The following is a 19467-nucleotide window of genomic DNA, read 5'->3' on the forward strand; positions in this document are numbered from 1 at the left end:
AATATTCACCGTTCGGATAATAATAACAATGATAAATAACATTAGTATCCACCTTATTTCAATAATTTAAACAATAGTCGTCGTCGTCTTCGCCACTGTCTTCGTCCGGTTCTATTTCCGGCATTTTATCGTATGATGGTGATTGGATTTTACCAGCTAACGGTATAATGGGTAATACAATAAAAAAAAAATACGTCGGCTATACTTCATAATTTTTCACAGACCGAGCACAATCAAAATACAAAATTTATCAACTATAATATTATAACATAATATAATAAAATCCCAAAGCGTATGTGTTTGGACCACAAATCACAAATAACAATAATACATTTTTCAAAGTATAATAGTTATTGGATATAATTATATATTATATACTAAAAACGTATTAAATATGCCATTTTACACTCACCGATGTCCAAACTAAATACCTAACTGTAAAATTAAACGTGCGTTTCAATAACGTGCCCGGAAAACTCGACCGTTGTAGTTTTATCTGAATTTTATGGAATACATCATCCATATATAATTTATGACTTTACTAACAGACTATACAGGGCGATTCACCAAGTGTATACTCGCCCACCCCATTTTTTCATTTAATAATTAATTTGTTCAAATTATTATACTCGGAATTTTTAAATTGTTACTTTTTTATTGTGAATTATTTAATAGGTATTTTTTTAAACAATTAAATGTACCTACCCTACTTAAATATTTATAATACAAATAACTGTCCTTCAAAATGATTCACAAAAATATAAAATAGATATAGAATTTGATCTTGTGTTTATTATATAATATCAACAAAATTATAAACTCAAAAACGTTTAAATAATTGTTCAAATTTTGATTTTGTCACGTCCATTTTCAGAAAATCATCGGTTAAATAATTTACTGTATAAAAAAAGAATAATTGTAATTTGAAAAACAGAATTTTGTATTCTTTAAAAAATGATTCTTAAATAGTTCAAAAAAATCTCAACATTTTGAAGATATGATCTTTAAGTATATTTAAATCAGATTTTGAATAAATTAATTATTAAAAGGCAAAAATAGGTCTGAGCATTATGTTTGATGAAACGCCTATTTATAAATATAAATACTTGTACGACAGTAAACCTTTATAATCCTATAAATATAATTTGCCATTAACGTAATATAAATAAAACTGTTGTCGCCACTGAACATAAAATCTACATTGCTCGATATTTCTAGTTTCAGTTACATAAAGGCTGTTGCAGAAAAATAAAAGGATATAACACAGCTAGAAATTAGAAAATTAGAAAACCTTTGATTATAGAACAGAATAATAATATTATAATCAATAGTATTTCTCATTTAATAAAAATATACTTTATCTATAAAACTATAACAAATTTAATCATGTTATCTAAAAAGCATGACATTGGTGTACCTAAAATGCCTATCCAGAACGCCGTGTTATCGTTACAATATTTTAATCAAATGTAAATTTTATTCGTCAGAAAATATACACTCATTTTAAATACTAACGACTAATATTCATTTATACTTAATAAATTTAAAGAATCCGTACCAGGTTCTGTAAAATATATACTCTGAGGCTAGTGTTAACAATTTAGACTTATTTTGGTCACCATATAAATAATGAACTAAAATTCTAGTAGGATGGTACCCTTGTTTATTGATGTTGTTTACCAAAAACCTGGCACCCAGTAAGCATAAACTACTATTTAAATAGTTTTACTGTTGCTAAAGTTTAAAAATGGATAATAATCTAATACAGTACATCTTATCATACTTTAATCACTTAATTTTTAAAATTATTGTATAGTAACTTACTGAGATTCAGTATTTAGAGCTATGTACTCTCAGTAAATAGATAGTAGAACTTAGAAGTTTAGTACAAGAACAATATACCTTAAGTACATATTATTAATATATAATGCTAATTTAATTTTTGATGACAATGATAAATAAAAGATTTTTTCAAGTGATTTAATTAAAATGTTAAATTAAAGGTCAAAAGAGGGTATAGTGATTTACAGTTAGATTATTAATAAATGGCCAAGAAATAATTGACTCTAATACCACCATTTGGATTTTACACATATAATATCTAACATAATATATATTAATTCATTGATAATTCATTATAACAACAGTTTTAAGTACCACCTTTGAGGCTAAAAGAGCACAAATATCAGCAATTTAATAATAAAATAATTCATTAATATTTCATAATAAAACGATTAAAATGAATTCTAATGTTAGATAATTATATTTAAAAAAAATATATATATATATATATGATACAATCTGAACTTCAACAAATGTACACATTTAACCTGATGATTTAAATTAATTCTTTAGTCAAGACATATTAAGATAAGCTTTTTATGTAGTTTTTTATGTACTTGATAAAAATTAATAAATAATACAATTTATCAGTCAAATAGGTAAAAAAATTATTTCAAATAATTCAAAACCTTTGTGAATAATTAGGACCAGGCCCATTGGGATTGACCTGAGAATACATCATTTGCTGGTGTTGAGGCACATGATGGAAGTCTTGTTGGTGCTGTTGTTGTGGTTGTTGTTGTTGTTGTTGTTGTGGGTGTTGTGGTTGTTGTTGCGGGTGTTGTGGTTGTTGTTGCTGCTGTTGTGGATGTTGGGGTTGTTGTTGTTGCTGCTGCGGGTGTTGGGATTGTTGTTGCTGTACTTGTTGCTGTTGTACTTGTTGTTGTTGCTGCACTTGTTGTTGTTGTTGTTGTTGTTGTTGTTGTTGTTGTTGCTGCTGCTGCTGCTGCACTTGTTGTTGCTGTTGTTGTTGTTGCTGCTGCTGCTGTTGCTGCACTTGCTGCTGCTGCTGCTGCTGCTGCTGTTGTTGCTGCTGCTGCTGTTGTTGTTGAACATTAGGTGGCATTACTGTTCCTGGGTTGACACTCGGATGTTGACCAAGCCCATTCATGCGCATACGTTTTTGATTAGCTGCATGTTGTTGCTGATGACTATGATGACTGCCCGACTGATCAGAATGTGCACCCTAATTAATACAATTTAATAATATAGTAAAATGATGTAAACAATTGAATTTTGACGCTTAAGAAAATCAGCTTAACATTTTAAAAAACAGCCCCATGCCCCAAAATGATACTTATATACACTTGAGTATCCTAATTATTCATAAGAAAATTAAATATGTTTACGATCCCAACAGTTTGAAATTATTTTTTATATTACAAATAATAATTATAAATAACTTCTAATTACTAACATTAAATATATAATTTATGATATACAACTTAGATTATAATAACACTTCTTATCTGATTAATTATATAATCAAAATGTTATGTTTAACTATGAATTAAATTTATGTAATTGTAGTAGAAACTTGGTTTGAAAATGTTTTTATTAATGTTCGCTGATTTAATTTTAGTAATAATAAATTTATATTCAAACAATTGTCTATATTAATACCTATCTACTTGTATACATTTATTAAATACATTAACTAAAAAACACTATTATGATTTGTTAAAATGTATGTAAAATCAATAATGTTATATAAAAAGTATTCAAGAACAAAAAATATATATTTAATAACATAATATTATAATATTATTTAAATGTATTTGACTACTGCTTTTAATAGTATTTTTTTATAAAAGTTAAAAATATGATCTATCAAGACAATAGAATATTTGAAGAATATGTTTTTTGTTTAAAACAATAAATAAATAATTATCACCGCATGCCTATAAGTATAAAAAAAAAATCAATAAATACTGCACAACCGTGTTACCAAAATTAAATATATAAGCATAAATTATAAATATAGTGATTATAGTACTTACTTGTAATAAATGTAACAACTTTAAAACCAAACAATAATAAAATAATAAAAAACTTAATGTGTATTACCTCTAGCGTAGTGTGATTTAAGCCATGCCAATCATGCAAACTATTAACATAAGCATTGTTGGTTAAGCTATTACGGTGATCCTGGGTAATACTGATACTGTCAAATCTAGATGTGATACTATTGTTCTTATTATAAATGCGAGTGTTAGAACTATCGATTAAGTAACGTCCATGATCATATGCAAAAATCTAGCAAAATAATATTTAAGTCATAAAATTATTGAAGAGCATGCAGTTAAAATGTATTAATATGATATGATGGTTTATAAAAATGTATTTCTTAAAAGAAGTATAGTTTGTAAAGCAATAGAAAAATCAAAGAGCAAATTGTAAATTTAAAAAAAAACACAGAATTAAAAAAAAAATGAAACATGTTTTGTATTAATAAGTAAATATCAATGACAAATATCTCAAAATTTAGGTAATGCTCAAGTATCACTTTTTCAAATTTAAATTTAATTATTTTCTTAAAAATTATATTATCTTGATAATTGTTATGGTAATATATCAGTAATATTACAAAGGCACCTCTACAAAGTTATAAAATGCTTGCAACAAATAATAAAATAGAATATTTTTTTTTTTAGCTACTTCATGGTCTTTTAAATTTAGTCGTGCACTAATAGGAAATCACACATTTATAATTATTTTTTACTTTCACACAAATAACATAGACCATAGTGCACATATTGAACTAAAAATATGAGAGAGAGTATCAGTAGTCTTTTTTAATCAATAAATCATAAATATAACTGCTCTCGGTACTTCACTTGTTGTAACTATACATGGTTAAGAAAACTTATTGTAGTGTAACATATAAATCTGATATGAAACAAAGCTTAACTGTTATACATTTTCAAAACAATTATGACTGCAATTTAAAAAAAAAAAATTTAACTACTTAAATATAAAAATATTCTGTCAACAAAACCAAGTCATATTAATAGACTAATATTGTTTCAATAATAGCACGATCATAATGTAATAAAAATTAGTGAAGTACAGAGAGCAGTTTTACTATGCTACAAAATACATGCGTGTAAGATAGTAACAATCACTTTCTCTATTACATCTTCAAACTCTTAAAATTATGTAACAATCATACTTCTTGTTGTTAACATTTTACATATGCATAACACAGTCAAAATTATGTATGAAATAATAGATACCTACAATACTGTTATTTTTAATTTTGGAGTAAAAAACTTCGGTTCTTTTCTCAAAAATATTTTTATTTAATACATTAGAAGATATTGACATTTTCTATGTTTTTTGAGTAGATCACTTTACTCTAATGTAAAGAATAATATTACTTTAAATAAATATTGACAGTGCTATAATCATACAAATGTAAATTAGAAACAACAAATATGACATGTAAAACATTATAAGTTATAATAGCAAAGTGCCGTTTCTAAATTTATAATAGGTAATTAAAAAACTTATCCATAGAAAATTTTTTCCAGTTCTAATTACTTTATATTATACTAACACATCCAAATATTAATCATTATGTTGTACTTTGGTTATAGAATGCGAATTGTTGTTATTTAAAAATGCCATATGTGAGAGGTAAATTAATTAAATATTGGTATGATTTTTAGAACATGAAATTATAATCATTAAAATACTACTAAAATAGTTAAATACTTAATGTAACTACAGTTGGTTACAAAAAACATCAAACAAAACTGTACTAGTTGTTAAAAAATAAAAATAAAACATACATTTGTAGCTTGTTGCCTTTTGTCTTTATCATCTTGATCATCATCAGTCAAAAACTCTCTTTTGGGATATGGTATTGGACACCCAGCAAAGACACTAAAAAATGCGGAAGTTGAATACAATTTTAATTAATTTTCATAAAAATAAATAAATAATAATATACTCTGAAGTAGGTGTAGGATCTTCTTGAAAATATGAATCTTGTTTAGCCTGTTCTGAAGTAATTCTTTTGTTAGGATCCATAAGTAATAATTTTTGTAACTAAAACAAAATAGATATATTGAAACATTATTTTATTTAGTAATGATGAAGTTTTTAATGTATTTTTTTTCTTACTAAATGAAATGCTTTGCTATCCGGTTTGATTTTATGCCGGTCCATATATTTCACCAAAGAACAATTTGAATAGCTAAAATAATTGAAAATAATAAATTATTTATATAACTTATAATTATTGTATTTAAATATCACAATATTTTATTTAAAATTAATAATCTCTATACTTACTTTGATCGTTTGAAATCTTTCATTAAAGTTTGATGTTCGGGCATCTTTTTTATGTCTTCCCAATCTTTCTCTTGAGGAAAGCCCATTACATTAAATATTCTAAAACATAGATACACTATTACAGTAATAACAGAAACTTTATAATATGATTAATTCTAATAATTAAAACATCATTAAAAACTTTCAAAAATAATTGATTAATAATTATATATTTTTTATTACTTTAATTAAATACTGTAAATTTCAGATGGCATCTTCCACTCCAATATCAATAATTAACAGTAAATATAAAATACAAATTATAATTTATAAAAATGTACTATGAATGTTTAAAAATCAGTAAATGAACCAATAAGTTCAAATGTATAAAAATAAGTACTTAATTAATGTTAATTTCTTTAAAATTGAAATATACTAATTTCTTTACAAATCTTCATTTGTATTACATATAATGTGTTCAATCACATCACTGAACTTGACTTTATAAATAAGCATGATTTAACTTTAACTTACCTATCTAATTGATCATGGTGGTAAGGATTACTTGTTTTAATATCTTCTTGGCGACAATGAAAAATGGGCTCAGATGTTAATAATTCAGCAAATATACAGCCAATTGCCCAAATATCTGAATTTAATTTTATATATAAAATTATTAGTAGTAATACACTATGATTAATAAAACAAAGATTGTATTTTAATATTGATGGTAAATTTCTTGATTTTAATATCAATAACAAATAATTATTTCAAATATTTAATTAATATAAAATGATTTTAAAAATAATGATTATTGGCTTATTTATTTAATAATTTTGGTAAAAAAAAAACCTTCAAACTTGTAATAATAAAAACTAAGATTTTTTGCAGAAATATATTAATTTAAAATAAACGTATAACATGCTAGTTGCTTATTTTATGGTTTATATTGTATATAATATAGTTACCAATAGCTTTAGTGTAATGTCTTGCGCCTAATAGAAGTTCAGGAGCTCGATACCAAAAAGTAACTACAACTGGATCAAGATCAGCAAGTGGTTTTAATGGAGCATTAAAAAGTCGAGCAAACCCCATGTCAGCTATTTTTACACGTCCTCTTTCGGGGCCTTCACCCATTACTAAAATATTAGCTGGTTTCTAAAAATTGAAAAAATTATTATTAAGTTATTAAAATAGTTATAAATATATTTACCAAATCTCTATGTAAAACCCAATTAGAATGTAAATAGTGTATTCCGTCAAGGATTTGAAACAGTAAAGATTTAACCATTCCTTTGGGAACCATTACCGGTTTTTTATTTGCTTTTGCTGCTCTATGAAACTTAATAATATGCTAAAAAAAAAAATAGAATGTTATTTTATTAACTTTTAACTAATTGAAACTATTAAAAATTACTAAATAATATTCATATACTTAAAAATATATATAATTTATAATCATTAATATCTGTAAAAATAAATAAGTGTTTTCAAAAAATGCTATGTATAGTATGTTTAATGTTTCTATTAAAAGAATATAAATATTAAATATCTACTAATTTATAATATTTTACAGTTATGTTTAATTTTATTGAATTATTTGTAAAATGTGTTCTTGTATACTGAGGATAACTGGTTGTATAAAAATAGTTACATTTATGATTTCTTTTTTTTAAATAAAAATTATATCTATAAAAAATTAAATGTTTTACATGATTTTGTTATTTAATAGTGTTAGTTCACAAACTAACCATATTACTTAATTTATTTAGTTTTTTATAATTATGATTTATTCAGTTTATAACGTAACCATGTTGCTCAAGTAGTCAAGTACTAAAAAAAATATCAAAATATATCAGACCCTTTATACTATTATAATTGATTTTAAGGAATATAAATTAAATATTTTATATTTACTATTTATCAATCATTGCTATTATTAGCCACATATCATATACAATTAGAAACAATAAAAATTTAAACACAAATTAATTTTAAAATAATTTGTGTGAAATAATATACCTAACAAATAATAATAATAATATAGTTTATAACTTTTTCATACTATTCTATTATTGTAATAATTCTTACCCAAAGATCGTGTTCTGCATAATCAAAGAGCAGCCAAACCTTTCTATCATTATGTGACAAAAATACTCTTATTAGATTTATCACATTTGGATGCTTTAATTCACGTAACAACTAGAATAAAAACTATAATTGATTATTTAAATTACAACAAATCAGTAAATAAAATTTAAATACAAACAGCAATTTCACGACATGCTGACATTGATAATCCAGTGCCTTCAATTTGTTTCAAAGCAAAGTCTTTACTGTTGTCCCTAAAAAAGTTAGCATATTCAATAACTTTTTAAGATAATCTGATTAAAAAATTAATGGGCAATTTAAATTTTCAGAGCTAGAAAATGCAAATATGTATCATATATTGTGTAGATCATCAATCAAATGTTATTTATTATTAAACAAATAAAATTTATATACTATACCATACCATTATTCTTTAATATTTTAAAATGAATAGTCAATAATTTAATTACTATTTATTATTAAGGCAAAACAGATGTTAACACTAAATTCACAAACAATTTATTACTGAAATATATATATTGTTATTTCTTAGATCATCTAGTATTTAAATAATAAATCAAAATGTTGTAAGTTATAATCTAAAACTTAATAAATGTCAATAGTGGTTTAAAATAAATAAACAAATACAAACCAAATCAATAATCATATAAGTATTTGGTAAGCTTTAATTAGGTATTTAATATTAATAATCAAAACAAAAAATATTTATCAAGGTTCTGTGATGATAGTACCTTTCATAATTATGAAATTATGTTCCAATCATATTATTGTTTATTCAAAATTTACATAATGTTACGTACCCATCTTTTCTTCTGGCCTTATATACATGACCATATGTACCTCTTCCAACTTTACACCCTTCATAGTCAAACAGCTCTTCCACTTTAGCTCTTTCATTGCCCGTCTTAATTTTGAACTCGTAATCCATTGAACTAAAATCTTTCAATGAACCAAAACACAATGTTTATGTTAAGACACATGAATTATTTAGCTGTTGACCTATAACATAAACATTAAGTAGTGCTTTTAACTACATATTAATATTATATTCAAGACGTACAGTTTATTTTTTTGTTTTTATTATTTTTTTTTCAATAGTTATTAAACCATACACACCTATACACCTATAGTTGTGGCAATGATTAACTAATCGGTGGAAAGAACGCACTATCGAGTTTCAATTCAATAAACAATAGGTCAGACAACAATGTATTATTAAGACAATTTTCAATTAAAAACGATCACAATATAAATAACCAATAGTAGATAAACCATAGAAATTATAAATGATGAATTTTCTCTTTTAAATTTGACCACTTTTAACAACACTGAAACGTAAACAAACTGTATACTGATAACAGAGGCCGGATCGGTATAGCCAACGTTAGGAGATAATAATAATATCACATGGTAAAGAAACCATGTATCTCATCTATACATAAATGCTTAAATTTAATACAGTTTAATATATTATTTAAACAGTGGGTTTATGAAAGAAATAGAAAAATATATAAGTCCACAAATATATTGGATAATATATCTAAATTTATTCGTGTTTGTAAGTATGAGACTATATAATATAACATTTATATATTTTCATATAGCCTGTCGTACAAATAATATTCAGAGAATAACTAAAATTGTAATTACCTACCTGGCTACCTACTCTTTTAATTTAAATATCAGATTTCGTCAAAATTTGAATATGAAATGTCCACAATATATATGAAATTTATTTAATAAATTATTATTATTAATTAATTTATTTATTTATCTGTTCTGTGAAATGTCAATAAAAAAAAATATTATTTAATTATTTTAGATTGTATTAGAGAAGAATAAGCTTGTATAAAATTAAACCTTTTTTTAATTATTTTGTAATTACCTAATTAAAATATGATTTTAATTTTTTAAATAACTAAAAAATATTAAAAATCTTTATTACGTGTGAATGCTAAATATATTGTATAGGTGAATTATAATGTCATCAGTTCATCACAATAAAAAATTCAAATGCTCATAAGAAATTATTGTGGATTTAGACACAAACTTATTTTTAATTCAAGTAAATAATGATGACATTTTATGAGGGATCATATAGATACCTAATATTATATTTTCAAGCTATTTGACCTGAAAGCATACATTTCTTAATTAACATTTAAATAGATAAAAATCGAAATAAAGCTTAAAAAATATAAATAATTTCATTACCATTGCATTTTGTTTAAAAACGGTTAACAGATTTTATTGATGCGTGATGCTCTGCTAGTGATCCTAATATTAAGTTATATACTTATAGTAGGTAGAGTATTTTGAATAATTTAGACAATTTTTATTAGTTGAAATAAAATAGTTATTTATTGAATAAAAAAAATACAAGTTTGAGCTTAAGAGGACCCGCATGTGTTGTCTCTGTCTTACTAACGTACATCATAACAAATTTTCGTTCAGCAGAATACCTACATTTTGTAATGTTAGCTTTAATATTAGGGTAAATTTACTTATTATCAAATTTAAAGTTAAGAATATTATCTAGACAATGGCATATAATTTTATTGATATTATCATTTTAAAATGAGTTATGAACATTTTAAAGTTGTAATATTTCACATAGCTGTAACTCACTTTAAAATAATAATATAATATGTCATTGTCTACTGTCTAGATAATATAATTCTTACCTTTAAATTTGATAATAGGTAAATTTACCTATGGCTCAATGACTCCGAAACACATTTAATCCGGCCCGCAAACAAAGATTACCTAAATAATACATATTACGACAACATTATATGTGTTATTATTGTAAATTATTATTTTTGTTAAATATTATTGGGTTTTAAATAATGTAAATATGTACTTAGAATTTTGATGGCCCGTGAATAATTTTCAGATTCCTAATGTGGTCCTTCAAAAATATTAATTGGTGTCATTGGTGACCTCTGGTGGTAAGTGGACATTTTCCCCCCAGCTATTTTCGACATAGTAGGTCATTTTCTTCCCCGTAATTTTTTTAATACAAGATTAGCTAGTGCTAAAATATTATATATGTGGTGACCAGAAATAAAAATTTTGAAAAATTACATTTTTTCGGTAAAAATACCATGTGTAAAATTTGAATAAATAATAGGTACAAAACTTTGTCAATATTTAGGAAACATATTAATAGATAACAAATTAAATTAACTATGCTACCAACCATATTAGATTACATTAGCTCGAACCATAAAATATAAATTTATACCAAATTATAAAAATCATAAACATGTATTAGCCCATATTTTCAAAAAAAAAGTACAATTTTATGCACTTAACACTATTGTTAAGGACACTGGGGCATATATCAAAAAAGAATACTATCCTACGAAAAATAGTACCTCTGTCACCATAATTATATAGTATAATATTCAATAATATAATATTTGTGAATTGTTGCAACAACTCTAATACTGTAATATTGTTTCTGAGAATTCCAAATCTATAAATAGTGTAATATACAACTTATATAAGCAAAACAATTGTAATGGTCAATCGCTTGAATTTAGCTATTGCTAGTTAAATTTTAAATTAATTAAATTAATTTAGCTGATTGTAATCAGTCGATAACCTGAAAGGGTGTCATCATTAGTCTTATTGTATACACTGTGTATAATGTGTATAACGATTGAATGTGTATAATACACATTCACACATTATAATCAGTGACGGCACTAGGGGGGGGAGGCATTCTGTGCAAATGCCCGGGACCCCGTGGTCAGGGGGCCCGTGTCTACTTATTTGTTTTTCATAATTTTTTATATTTATTTTAAATTAATAACAATACATTTTTTTTAAATATTTTACTCCATTTTACTATAAAATTCTATATAAATTTATAAATTAAATCGGATACTAATTGGATAATACGAAAAAATAATAAAATGTAGGTATAATAATATTCACTAAAACAAGACTACATGAAAACCTAACTCCTCTAGAAGTAGTTTCAATAGTTAAAAATTCCAATGGTTCATTTTCAAATATTAATATTATACTTCGGATACTTCTGACCATACCAGTCACTTCAGCTAGCGCAGAGAGAAGTTTTTCTAAGCTAAAAATCATAAAAAATTATCTCCGTAATAGAATCAGCCAAGAAAAGCTTTGTGGGTTGTCTATGATATCTATCGAAAAATCAATATAGAATACAATAAATTATGATAAAATTATTGATGAATTTGCTGCAGCAAAATCTAGAAAAAAATCATATTAATTATCTTATTGTTGACATGTTATATATTTTATTAAAAACAAAATACAAATATCCTTTAATTATATTTATTTTATTATAATTGAATTGACACATGAATAATATATACTAGTATTCTTTATTTATGTAGCTAACTACTCGTATTTTGTTTTTATCTTATAACTTTAAAAAGTTAAATAATTATAATTTTTTTTGTTTTATATGATTTATTTTGATATAAACTTCATAACTTTTTGAAACCAATTGTATTCAATAACTAATTATTTTTAAAGTAAACTTAACTGTACATCTAATATATGTGTATATAAAGATACATTTTATAAGCTAATAAATGGTAAAATCAATAAAATTATGAACAAAAATTATTCTAATAAGAATGTTTTAATTTTGATAATATATTAATATCTAATAAATTGTATCTATTTAAATAAATCGTCAATTAGGAATAATAAAATAAATCAATAATGTTAACTGGTAATTGGTATCTGAAAAATGTCTACAGATTGTCAGCTATTACATAAAACAAAATATCAGGTGTAAGTGTTTACCAAAATCATCAAGGGCCTCATCAAAAATATTGCCCAGGGCTCCAAAATTCGTTGTGCCGCCATTAATTATAATAGTCATCTATAAATAATAATGTTATATCCTTGAAACAAAATAAAACTGTACTATCCACTCGGACCATAACCATTGATCAGAGCCGTGTCTAACAGGGGTAAGGGGACAACTGCCCCTGACGTCATAATTTTCATATGTTAAGAACGGTGTCAACTATTTTTAGTACCAATAACCTATTATTTAGAAAATTTATTTTTCCCCTGGCATTTTAATCCGTCGCTAACATTGACCATCTGCTATATCCCAACAACTTCACTCTCCCTGGTCCAGTGGTGATCATGTGTAACAAGTGGTGATATATTATAAATTCATAATATAATTTTGTATCCTCAAATAATAAAAAGTATTCATTTAAATGTGTTAAGTAAATTGTGTTTTCTTAATTAATATTATACCTATTTATGCTCCTTGGTTCAATAGCTAATACTAAGCCTCCAGTTGGATTTGGGTAAGTAAATTTTTCGTACAATTAAATAATGTGTATACATTTATTAGTGCACAAATACAGGGTGTCCCGCGAGGGTACATTGCGATATCTCCTGAAATAATGGAGGTATCATAATTCTGGTTTTTTAATAAGATTCACAGGGACAAGAACTACAAATATTCCATGTTTTAATTTATTTTTATGTTTTGGTAAAAAAGTTAAAAAGTGTATTTTTTTATTTAATTATTTCAAAAAAAATTGAAGGTAGCCATTTTGTAGAGTTTTTTTTCTAAAAATATAGACGTTTTAACATTTTAATTTCATCAATTTCCTGATTTTTAATATTTTTTCTAGTTTCGAAAAAACTGCGAAATTATTATTATGTTTATGTCTTGCCAAAAAATGGGTCAAGATAATAATATCAAAACATTAAATTAGGTATTTAAATTGTGGACTATGCCATACTCAAATTACCAACAAGCCATAAAATATTAATTATTACGTATTTATATATTGGCGGACAAAACACCTTTTTTTACTAAATTCAAAGTAAACAAAATATATTTGTTTTATCTACTTATTATAATTACTATAATATAACCGTATTTAATACTAGGTATAATAAAAATGTACATATTGATATTTTGTACAATAGTTATTAACTTTATTTAAAAATTTTACAATGTTGAAGAAACAAAATATGACGTTTATTGCGAGCTACACTGAAACCCGTTCGCCAGCCGTACGAGCACGTGGGCCACATGTTTGATACAATGATACCACTTTGGCACTATCGTATTAAATAATTCGCAGTTTTTTCGAAACTAGAAAAAATATAAAAATCAGGAAATTGATGAAATTAAAATGTTAAAACGTCAATATTTTCAGAAAAAAAAAAATCTACAAAATGGCTATCTTCAATTTTTTTTTGAAATAATTAAATAAAAAAATACACTTTTTAGCTTTTTTACCAAAACATAAAAATAAATTAAAGCATGAAATATCTGTAGTTCTTGTCCCTGTGAATCTCATTAAAAACCAGAATTATGATATCTCCATTATTTCAGGAGATATTGCAATGGGTAAATCCTCGCGGAACACTCTGTATACACGAGAAGGTAGTAGACTAGAGTGAGTGATATATATATATATATGATGAATTATATATACAAGTGATAAACTATACATGAATAAAAATAATAAACACATGATATTACGCATGCACCCTATTCTGGTATTAATAAATACAATAAATAAATAACTAATACTGAAATACAGATAACCACTATAAGTATTAAGTAAGTACTATTTATTTTATTACACTCAAATACTATGTAAGTGTGTACATATTTATAGTAATTAATAAAGTAAAAATTTACTTTTTAATCTATACTTTATCCATATCTCCTAATTTTTCAGATTTTCCATCAAGAAATTTTTCAGGATTGGGAAATTCCAATTGAACAGTCACTGGTCCATCATTCACTATTTCAACTTCCATCATTTCCCCGAATGCTCCATCTAAAATGTATTAATATTATTATAATCAGGGCTCTAGAACAAACCTTAGTAAGATATACATTTTCTTCAGATAGTTAAGAAGCTAAATACAAAATTGTATGTTGCATATTTTTACATATTTCAAAGTATAAGTGCTATTTTCCTAACATTATTTTTGCATATTTATTATTATTTTTTTTTCAATTCCGTAGCCTTAAAACATTTTTTCTTAATAACAACATGTATGATACATTCAATTGTCGTAATTATAGTCGTATTAATTATTTATATTAGTAATTAATTCATGTTAATTATTTTTTTCTTATTATATATATTATATAATATTATTAGAAGAAACTATGTATAATTATACGGGTTTAGGCAATGTGCGACATAGTGAGAATGTACTCCCAAAACTTGGTAATTCAATTGTTAAGGAAACCAATTTTTTTTTTTTTTTAATGATAAAAGCTTGATAATTTTCTTTATACTAGGGTTATTTTTTTGCATAATTTAGTATTTTTAGTGCATATTTAAGCGCATATATGAATATTTTTTAGAGCATATTTATTATTACGCTTATAACCTTTTTTAAAGCTATAAGTTATGAGCCCTGATTAAAATTATAAAACATGATTGTCAAATATTTATTGTTAGTTCCTTTTATTTTAGATAAGTAAAAATTGAAAAAAAAACATTAGAGAGGATAAAGATTTGAAATTAACTTATTTTAACTATACACAACCTAAAATTGTGTACAATACAAATGTTTATGCAGTACAAAATCTCAATAATGCAGTGTAAAATGAAAAAGTTTATCAATTATTTTAGTGTTATGTTAACATTTAGACTTTAGTTAAGCTACCAGCTTACATAGTTAAACACTTCATTTATTATTTTTATTTTATTTTTGTACGTATCAAATTTTAATTTTAATTTGTTTTTATATGATTAACTTTTATAAATAAAAATAAATATATATGTGTTTTATATCTGTGATAATTTTATTTTAACAGACCTAAGTTTTCTTAATAGTAGATTCCAAAAGCAAATTCAAATGGATAAATATTATTTATTTTATTTTTATAGGACAAGCCCTTTAACAAAGAAGATATAATAATAATCTAGACAACTGAAAACAAAGAAAAATAATAATATATAGGTACAATATAAGTTGTGGGTTATATTAAATGGTAAAATACACAAATTGTGAAAAACATAATAATAATGGTTTTAACTTTAAAATAAAGACAAAGGTTTCATTCTGATACAATTACAAAACATAAAAAAAAAATCGACATCATTACAAATTAGGTTACATAACGTAAGTGCTCTCAAGAAAAAAGAACCAGTACAAATTTTTTTTTTAAAAAAAGACAAAAAATAAACGAGCTTATAATTGAATAGTTATGAGTTACAATACCAATCTTACATAATAGTTCAGGACAATCAATATTGTTATTTAGGAGATCATAAATTAATAATATGTCAGATATCTTATGTCAAACCTCGCATGGCTGAATACAAATAGAATGTCCTACTAATAACATTGAGTTTCTGAAGATCGGTAAATTTAAGCGGAAAGCAATTGATTTTAGGAATTTATATTGAACATTGTCAACCAGTTGATCGGTCGAATTTTGACTCCATATTAATGATCCAAATTCTAAGTTAGATCTAACAAGGGAGCAATAGAGCATTTTAAATACTTGAATACTTTTAAATTCTCTAGTATTTCTTAATATAAAACCAAGTATTTTAAATGCTTTATTAGTATCAATTTATAAGTGAGTCTGTTATAGGGAGGATAGGATTATGTGTTTAATTTCAACTTATAATCCAGAACTTAAATAAATAAAATAGTATACCAAGTAATCTGTTTTGATTTTGAACTATAAATGATTTTATAACATACTTACATCTTATAAAGAAGCTGCTGGGATATCAAATATAAAAATAAACAATTTTTATGTAATATTTTTAAATTATTAGTACTTAATGATTCATGGAAACCTAAGAGTGTAGTACAAAATTTCATTTATTTAAGGCCCTGTCACTTTGTATCTTTAGTGTTAAAAGACATTAAATCAGAACACTCTGGTACAACCTAAAATATTTAATAACAATATTTTAATTTTTTAATTTAATACATTTGTCTTGTTTACCTTTAATTTTACTTGGATTGTAATGTTTACGCAAAGTCTCTAAAAAATATTGATAATTTTGTAACGCAAGGCCTCCAGGCATTGCCATATGAAAATCTAATTTGTTTCCTTTAAGCTTATAGCATAGAGTAAATTGACTAATTGACAATATTTCATAACTCATGTCCATTACATTACAATGCCATTTTTTTTCATCTTGATTAAAAAGACGTAGCTTTAATATCTTCTGCACCCTATAATAATAAATAATATATGCGTAACATAATATTAGGTTATGCAATAATTAAAAACATTATTAATATTAGTCGTATCTTACTATTAAAAGAATTATCATGATATAAGAATAAAAGTATTACAAGTAAATAAAAACTCTAGCAATTAAAAAACTGACAAATCTTATTCACAATTTATTATATAATAGAGTTAATAATCTCAATAAAAATTTGTTTTTCGACATTGTTGTTAAAAACAACCCTATATTTAATAGAAAAAAATATATATAGGTAACATATTACTTTAGTAAGTTAATTAATTTGTAGATTAAAAATATAAATTCAATATTATCTTACATATCATCAATATCATTTTTTTGATCAGTTTTTTGCAAACCGACCAACAAACATAAGCCTTTAGTTATTGAATTAACTTCACGTCCATCAACTAAAAATAAAAACACAACTATACATTATATATCTAATATATAAATATTATTAATAATTATTTATTCAATAAAATTAAAATACTTTACATTTGAATAAATGGGTTTTTTTAGTTTATAATCCAATAACATTAATTCAAATTCTAAATTCTATTCTTATTTAAATTATTGTTTTAAACAACTAACTAATAATTAACTAGGTTAGAAATTTAGTAAATTTCAAGTATTAGCTTATTTTCTAGATTAATTAGTTTTTATGTTAATGTAACTACTAACTAGTTGAAAAAATTTCCTTTTATATATAGTAGTAATTAAGAGTAATGTACTAAAAAATAACAATACAGATTATCTCTGATTGTAAAATTACATGTAGAAACATTTAATCAAATAATAAATCATCATAATAATAAAACTATTAATTTTGAATATTGATAGTTGATAATGAATTATTCTTTAACTACCATAAATGAAAATAAAGGCTAGTAAAGCACATATTTAGTTAGTATTATAATAAAATAACACAATTCGAATAGATATCTATAATTTTATTTTATATCTAGTAATTTTGTCAAGGTAAATCAGTGTGGAAATAGTATCTGAACAATTTTTGCCTTGATACATATAATATAAAATATTACTATTATTACTTTTAAAACACATTTAAATTATTGTCATTTTTTATAGATCTTAAATAAAACATTAGACTTTATTAAAAATAAATAAGATTAAATTTTTTTTTTTATCTTATCTAATCCAAAGTGTGTTATAGAAACATAGCAGGTTGGTGGATATTTTTTATTCAATATAAACATGTTATATAGACTTGGCTAGTACATAACTCAAAAGAAAAACATAATGTTTCTACTATTTGCCCATATGAGGGTTACTAACTTTGTAAAGTTCAAGAATCAAGAATAGGTACAATATTTATAGATGTATTTTTTAATAGTAATTTATTTGATGATTCCAAAATATTATAATAACTTTGTAATATACTTGTATATCTACTAAAGAAATGCATACTAAAAACAATCATCATCAAAAATATTACAATATTCATTTTCAAGTATTTTTTCCTTCCCCATTGTATCTTAAATATTTCTCTGTATCTTTAATATAGCATGTTAAACAAAAAATAACAATATAAATTCAATGATATTTAAATAACTAATGATTTTTAATTATTAATTAGATTTTTTATATCTAATGTTAAAATTTGAATAGTGATATTAAATATTATAAACATTTACCTGAAACTTTAGCTCTTAAAACACGTTGAACTACTACCTTCATAATGTAAACATGCAAAATAATATTAATAGAATTAACAGCCACTATAGAAGTTTAAAGTTGGAACAAACCATAGAGTAATACTATAGTATTATTGAAGAAACATCACATTTGGCAGAGAAATCGTTTGATATTTGAATTTTGAATTATATATTTATATAGTAAAAATTGAAATCATAAACTTTGTACCATATATGCATTGTACGATAACCAAATGATAGCAGATAAAAAATAATATTATTATCACAAACCACTTCTACCATAGACCTATTAGACCTATTATCAATTGGGAAAATTATCACAGAATATCAATATGGCCATG

General features: G+C 24.1%; 2 protein-coding genes across 6 annotated transcripts; both read right to left on the reverse strand.

The window, feature by feature from the left end:
- Positions 1–1457: 1457 nt before the first annotated feature.
- On the reverse strand, positions 1458–9568 carry LOC113552154 (cyclin-dependent kinase 8). 4 transcript variants are annotated; one of them, XM_026954874.1, is made up of 13 exons: positions 9349–9568; positions 9033–9231; positions 8390–8456; positions 8212–8322; positions 7334–7474; positions 7089–7278; positions 6655–6769; positions 6142–6240; positions 5971–6043; positions 5798–5895; positions 5637–5730; positions 3910–4098; positions 1458–3028 (listed from the first exon to the last, which is right to left on the reverse strand). In XM_026954874.1, exons 2-13 carry the CDS (start codon positions 9158–9160, stop codon positions 2465–2467), a joined length of 1869 nt encoding a protein of 622 aa, XP_026810675.1. In that variant the 5' UTR covers positions 9161–9231; positions 9349–9568; the 3' UTR covers positions 1458–2464. The 4 variants fall into 4 exon arrangements, with proteins under 4 accessions (XP_026810675.1, XP_026810673.1, XP_026810674.1 ...); XM_026954872.1 differs by having other exon boundaries at positions 8390–8465; XM_026954873.1 differs by having other exon boundaries at positions 8390–8465; positions 9293–9568.
- A 1372-nt stretch (positions 9569–10940) lies between these two features.
- Positions 10941–19349, reverse strand: LOC113552155 (D-aminoacyl-tRNA deacylase). 2 transcript variants are annotated; one of them, XM_026954876.1, is made up of 5 exons: positions 19106–19349; positions 17767–17857; positions 17198–17430; positions 14912–15053; positions 10941–10998 (listed from the first exon to the last, which is right to left on the reverse strand). In XM_026954876.1, the coding sequence occupies exons 1-4, from the start codon at positions 19146–19148 to the stop codon at positions 14920–14922; spliced, it is 501 nt and encodes a 166-aa protein (XP_026810677.1). In that variant the 5' UTR covers positions 19149–19349; the 3' UTR covers positions 10941–10998; positions 14912–14919. The 2 variants fall into 2 exon arrangements, with proteins under 2 accessions (XP_026810677.1, XP_026810678.1); XM_026954877.1 differs by lacking the exon at positions 10941–10998 and adding an exon at positions 14123–14356.
- Between the last annotated feature and the right edge of the window lie 118 nt (positions 19350–19467).

The sequence above is a fragment of the Rhopalosiphum maidis genome, chromosome 2 (genome assembly GCF_003676215.2).
Source record: "Rhopalosiphum maidis isolate BTI-1 chromosome 2, ASM367621v3, whole genome shotgun sequence".
Classification (NCBI taxonomy): Eukaryota; Metazoa; Arthropoda; class Insecta; order Hemiptera; family Aphididae; genus Rhopalosiphum; species Rhopalosiphum maidis.